The sequence below is a fragment of the Auxenochlorella protothecoides genome (genome assembly GCF_000733215.1).
Source record: "Auxenochlorella protothecoides strain 0710 unplaced genomic scaffold scaffold54, whole genome shotgun sequence".
NCBI classification, from domain to species: domain Eukaryota; kingdom Viridiplantae; phylum Chlorophyta; class Trebouxiophyceae; order Chlorellales; family Chlorellaceae; genus Auxenochlorella; species Auxenochlorella protothecoides.
In genome coordinates this window covers 836,055-842,256 of record NW_011934258.1, presented here as the reverse complement: position 1 = coordinate 842,256, position 6,202 = coordinate 836,055, and the positions used below count along the sequence as shown (strand labels likewise).

Genomic DNA, 6,202 nt, shown 5'->3' with positions numbered 1-6,202 from the left:
GTCAACCGCGACGTGAACGGGGCTGCCAACATGCTGATGCTGACCAAGTGCTTTTTTGCTGGGGCGTCGCGTCCCACAGCATTTGGTGGACCCCCTGCTTCCCCTTCTCCCGCCCTCCCACCCCCCCCACCCCCTCTGGTTCGCCGATCGAGGCAACCAACTGCACCAGTCAGATCCCGCTTGCGGGAAGCAGCTGTGCAACCGGCGCAAGCCCGGTAGGGATCTGTTTCTCTAAGCAAAACAGATCCCTCCTGGTTCCAGCGGGTGTACAGGTGTGCCCTGCACGATCACAGTCCAGGGTCAAGGAATGCATTATCCGATTCCCAAGGCCATGCAGGGTGAACACCACCGAATCCTTGCATCGATACTGCTGTGATGAGCGCTTGCTTCAGTGCGACGGCTTTGGTTGCACAGCGAGCAGGACCCAGGTGCGCGAGACGATTCCTACCTCCAGGCCGCGAGAGACAGCCAAGCAGGCCCAAATGTTGGAATCCGCCAAGTATATGATTCCAGCATGGCGCTCCCGACTGTCATGCCTGCAGAGTCACCAGCCTGACGGTGCACCATCCTTGCGCGGATCGCTCACACCATGCAGGGTGGGCGTGGTACTCTGACCCACCCCGATCACGGGGTCCACCACCACAGCCTGTACCACGGCGCCCCAGTTGGTGAGCTGGACGTCGTGGCCATGCGCAGCCAGGTCCTGTTGTGGGTGGCATGGGGTGAGGGTTTCAAGGTCTCCATGCAGGGTCTCGCGTTGGGCCGTCTCACGCCCATGCAAGCGCTACCAGGGTCGGTCGTCCCTGTGCACATCATGTGCGACCCATTCGCCAGCCACCCCGACAGGCTCACGACCATATGTGAGCAAGTGGGCACAGCTTCACATGCACCCCGCACGCCTCACCTCCAGCAGGGGTGTGCTGTAATTGAAGCTGATGCCGCCCACACTCCAATTCTCAGCGTAAAGAATGGAGGGCACCAGCTGGTGGTGGAGACGCGGATTGGCCACCGCATCAAACGCGGGTTCGCCATAGGCTATGAGCCTGCGAGCGCGCACCGGTGGCCGAGACTCGATGGATTCTGGGTGGCGAGTTGACACCGTGTGGCGCCAGACGTTCACCCAGGCCCCTCCCCTGCGCGGACCCCTCATCCTGCACAGCCGCGCAGGGGCGCACACAGAACCTCACATGGCCTGCCCGAGGGACCTGCCTTCACCTGAGCACGGTCTGCAGGACCGCAGAGATGATGCGCGGACCGCCGCTACCCCCCACGCACACGCGCAGCTTGCCATCCTGCTCCACGATGAGGGGGCTCATGGAACTGAAGGGCTTCTTCCCTGGCCTGCAGCGTGGGGGGACATGCACAAGGTTCAGGAGTTTGAATTGTGATGACAGCAAGGCCCCGCGTGCCACGCCTCGCACTGCTGGGCACGGAATGGCGACGGCAGCGCAGTCGCAGACACAAATTCGTCCAGCACCGCGCCTCGGTCCTGGCAAGGCAGGCGGCGCAGCCCCTTTGCCAAAGCCACGTCCCACCTGATGAAGTTGCTCGGAGATGGGGGGTAGCCAAACACGTTGAGCTGCCCGGGTGTAGAGAAGTCGGCCATCTGGTTGTTCAGCAGGATGCCTGTGCCAGACAAGAGAGACCAGCTCAAGGCCAAAGGCATCACAGCATGTTGCTGCAGCTCTCCATGCCAGCAATACGGCCATTCAAGGACGGCGCGGAGGGCAGCACTCCCGGGATCTTCTCACATCCCGCCGTGCAGGCGCCCCAGCCATCGCTGGCTCCTCACATACGGACATGCCTGATCTGGCATCCAGCAACCCACATTAGCCCGGCAGGCACCCCCTCGCACCACCCACCCGTGGAGGGGGACAGGATCTTTGATCCAAACCCGGTGTTTATTGTGGTGGTCAGGCTGACGGCCATTCCAGAGTCGTCCACGACTGAGAGGTGGGACGTCCCGGCATCCAGGCCATGCGCTCCCGCGGTGACGTTCCAGCGGCCCCCATACTCGGTGAGGTTCAGCACGCCGTCATCCCTGATGAGATCCCTGCACGGCATGCCATCGCCCCAGGGGGGGAGTGTGAAGGTGAGCGCCGACTGTGCGTTGGAGTCCATATGGTCAGGATCCAGCCGCCGCGCTCAGGCCAGCCCTGACCAGGGACAAGGGCTGCACGTATGTATGCGCCGGGGTGACAGGGCCAGTCCCGGCACCCTGTCACGCCCCAGGCACTCGCCTGAGGGCGTCCGCATATGAAGGGGAGCGAAGGTCCTGCAGGACGGGATCCACGTCCAGGAACTTTGACCCTGGGCCGGGGTCCCCGAGGCTCATGCGCGCCGCAAAGGCATGCTTCATGCTCTCAACGGTGCGGTGCATGCCCAGGGCTCCGGAGCCCGCCAGGGGCAGGTCGTACCCTGCAAGGGTGCGGTGCCATGATGCGGTCGAGGTGGGGCATGCAGGACATGGGCTGGTGCGAGCGCCGCCGCACCCATGGGATCCTGCACCAGCCTGGAGGATCCATCCCAGATCAGACAAGGTCCCTGGAGAGCCCCGGGTTCCCCCCCCGACATGCGAGAGTGTACCATCAAACTCACGCTACCTGCCATTCCAGGCAGCCAGCCGCTCATGCACGCACATGAGCACGCGGACCACCCCTCCTCCAAGAGACCCACCCACCTGCCAGGATGCGGAGGGCGCTGGTGATGGTCAGCGCGGAGGTCGGGGGCCCCGGGGTCCAAAACTCCAGCCCCAGCACCCGCTCCCGACTGGGCACCGACAGCGTGGCCTGCGCGCCGGCCAGGTCAGCCTCGCTCACGACGCCGCCCTCCCCCGCGATCTCCAGCACCAGTCCCGCCGCCGTCTCGCCCCCATACATCACGCCCGGCCCCTCCTTTGCCACTCTTTCCAGCAGCCGCGCCAGGGCGGGACGCGCGCAGCACGTCTCGTTCACCCTCGGGGCCCGCCAGCCGCCGCCCTCGCGCACGAAGAAAGCGTCCCGGAAGGCGGGGAAGGCGCCCAGCACCGCGCTCTGGTTCACGTTCCCCAGCGCCGCCACCAGGTAGGGGTGGGCGGGGAAGCCCTTGGCGGCCACGGGGACGACGGGGGCCACCACGTCTGACCAGGGCAGCGCCCCGTGCCTACTGTGCACGCTGTGCAGGCCCTGGAGCTCCATGGGCACCGCGACAGCCAGACCCCCGGTGATGGCGGCATCGGGGCGGTCTGTGGGACGAGGTGGAGGTCAAGAGTGCCACAGGCTGAGCAAGAGGGTTGTTGTTCCACAAAGGTAATGGGCATGCCGCTGCATCGGTCAGAGTCACAGCGGGTCTCTGGGACAGGGAGGGGCCTTGCTTTCAGTGGCCCGAACCCCCGGGGGGAGTTGAGAAAGCGCCTCGCAATCCAGTGGCACTCTGGCATGGCGCCGCAGCAGGCAAGCGACCGCTCCCAGAATCTGCACGGTATGCCCGCCCCGCCCCAGGCCCCGCGCCTTTGAACATGGTCTCGTTGGCAGCGGCGGGGGCGACTTCCCTTGCATCCACAAACTCCGCGGAACCGTTAGCAAGCCTGCTCGGTAGGAAGGGGGCATGCAAGGAGCGTGAGGGCTGCATGTCTGTGGAAGGCCCTCAATGCGAGAACGCCTGGTGAAACAACGAATCCAGCCGAGGCCAGTGCCCGAGGGCACGCTGCGTCCTGGCCGCGTTACATACGCCTCATCCCCCTCCTCCATCCACAGCTCTTCCCTCGCCTCGCCTGACGAGGATGAAGGCCCCACCCCCCAGGCCACTGGCAGCGGGGTTCATCACGCCCTGGCACAGCGTGGTGGTGACTGCCGCGTCCACAGCGTTCCCACCCCTCCTCAGGGTGTCCACGCCCATGTCGGAGCAGCGCCCGTGGTCCGCGGCCACTACACCCCGGCGCGCTGACACGGCACGTGGGTGGCCCCGGTAGTCGTGCCGCGCGGAGAAGTCGCCCGTGATGGAGCCTGCAGTGGAAGGGTGTGTGGGTGGTCGACAGAGGCGAGAGATTACGCATTGCACACCAGGTGGAAAGGCTACCTGGCTGCAGCGCAAGGAGTGGCCGGGAACGAGCAGGGCAACTGAGGAGTCCGCAAGCCATGAAACAAAAGGAAATCTACCTTCTGGGGCGGACGACTTCTTTGGAGTGACCGCAGGGCGATCATTGGGGACCTCCTCGCGTGCCGATCGCATGCTGTACCTGCCGCCGACAAATACAGTCACCAGCGTCAAGGCGATGAGGCCTGCGAGTCGCATGGCAAGGCCGTTGGTTGAGAAGTGGAGCATAGCGTGCAGGGATGAGCTTCACACAGACAGACACACAGGTTGCAGCACACTGAACACAGCTCTGGCTGTGAGCACAAGTGGTGTGCAAGTTGTGCTTGGTGCCTACACCTGGCAGGAGTATGGCCCACTCCACACCTGGACAGCCACATACTGGGACCCCTCAGAACCCCATCTGATCGACCACACCTGTGAGGAGGGCAACGCAAAGGACCCCAGATCTCCATTTTCGCATTCGATGCAGAGTAGCTGCGATCCTGGTGTGTGTGTATGTGGTTGGGGGGGGGAAAAGGGGGGGGTAAAGGAGCTAACTTGTGGAGGAGCTGGCATGCAGCTACATTGAGTGCATCCACCTCATGCACGACAGAGCACTGTTCGGAGCCTTGGACCCAGCAGTTCTGTCTCATATGCTTAGTGCAAGCAAGATCCTGGCTACCCTGCCCACCTCGTCCTGATTGTGGGCGATCGGGAGAGGATTCGGTCGTCGCCCAGAGACTCGGCCTCGAGCCATCCGTCCACCGACGCCTGGTCTCCAACACCCATCTGAAGCTCGAATGTCTGGCGATCTATAGCACTGTAGGACATCCACGTCCGATGAAGCTGTACGAGACCTCCTCAGCGCATGCAACTCAAAAATTCGACGAGTTCCCTGCGCGCAGTTCTTCCAGGGTTGCGCAGGCAGAATGGGCAGCAGAAGGCGCGGATGGGATCTACAACACCTTGTAGAAGCACAAAACTCCCCCAGGAGGAGTGGGAGCGGAGGACGCAACGAGCTGGCTCATGTGATCCAGCACCCTTTAAGTCTCGCGCCTTGCCGGAACGATCGAAACATGGCCCGCGAATGAAACAAGGGTAGGATCATCACACAGTGGCACAGCGCTCGAATGCCTCATGTAATTACCATTACTGGGTAATTCCAAGGTCCTGGTGGATTTTCTTAGTTGGGCGTCCTTAGGCCATCCTTCCCGAGCTAGCTGGCTGTGTGGCTGTCGCTGAAACGCTAGACAAGGCCACTAGCATGTCACACAGGGCATGAGAGGTGTATCTATCTTGCCATTCAGCTTTGAGCGATAGATCAGGCACCAGGAGCGACGTATCTCCTCTCCTTTGCCTTATGACGGTGTTCATGTCAGCAGGCCAATGTGTCACCCGGTCCATCACAGCTGCACATGCCAAACGGTGCAGCCCTGGCCCTGTGCATCATCGGCACATACTTTGCAGATGCGATGGACCCCAAGCAGAGGCCAGCCAGGCCATGCCATTCCACCAGCATGCCACAGCACCCACCTCCCGGCCGTCGCCAGATCAGCTGCGTTCCATGAGCGGGCCAGGAGCTCTCGCCTTCCTGGGGGACGCCGTCTGGGAGGTGGGCTGGGGGAGGAGACAAGAATGGTTTGCGCCCATCAAGTTGGCCGCCTGGGCTGCTGTCCTGTGACAAATCTTATCAGGCAGCGACAGGTGGCCATCCTCCCTGCCCTGTGGCAGACGATTGTGTCCAGACCGCATGGCACAGATGATTAGGCACATTCTCCTCCCTGCGCCTCGTCAACATGCAGCTTGCAATCCACACTCGTCCCCCCATCAATTTCAGATGCACTTGCGCCAGAAATTCCTGCTGCCCGGCCTCCACCTGCAAGACTACTACGAGGCGGTGAGGAGCAGGGTCTGTGCAGAGGCTCAGGCGCGCTGCTATGACGAGCTCGTGGCGGGGGCTCTCCTCACAGACAGAGAGAGAGAGGTCCTGCGGTGGGGCTCCAATGCTTCGGGTGCGTGGTTCTGAGGGGGTTGTGGCATGAAGGTGCTTGAACTCGTCTGCACCCACAGGCGTACTTGTCCCAAGTGCCTGGCTGCCATGCACTGCGCATCCACCCGGACAGTGTCGATGCGGTTTCTGTCCTCCCCC

The 6,202-nt window shown here is 62.9% G+C and overlaps 2 protein-coding genes across 2 annotated transcripts; both read right to left on the bottom strand.

Moving 5' to 3' along the window:
• Window positions 1-544: 544 nt before the first annotated feature.
• Window positions 545-2,121, bottom strand: F751_4915 (Gamma-glutamyltranspeptidase 1; the record flags this gene model as incomplete). Its single annotated transcript, XM_011401016.1, has 5 exons — window positions 545-703; window positions 905-1,043; window positions 1,216-1,341; window positions 1,536-1,626; window positions 1,863-2,121. The coding sequence occupies 5 exons, from the start codon at window positions 2,119-2,121 to the stop codon at window positions 545-547; spliced, it is 774 nt and encodes a 257-aa protein (XP_011399318.1).
• Window positions 2,122-2,221: 100 nt separating this feature from the next.
• Window positions 2,222-4,884, bottom strand: F751_4914 (Gamma-glutamyltranspeptidase 1; the record flags this gene model as incomplete). The annotated part of the gene is made up of 6 exons (XM_011401015.1): window positions 2,222-2,418; window positions 2,681-3,223; window positions 3,774-3,983; window positions 4,137-4,259; window positions 4,489-4,556; window positions 4,745-4,884. The coding sequence occupies 6 exons, from the start codon at window positions 4,882-4,884 to the stop codon at window positions 2,222-2,224; spliced, it is 1,281 nt and encodes a 426-aa protein (XP_011399317.1).
• Between the last annotated feature and the right edge of the window lie 1,318 nt (window positions 4,885-6,202).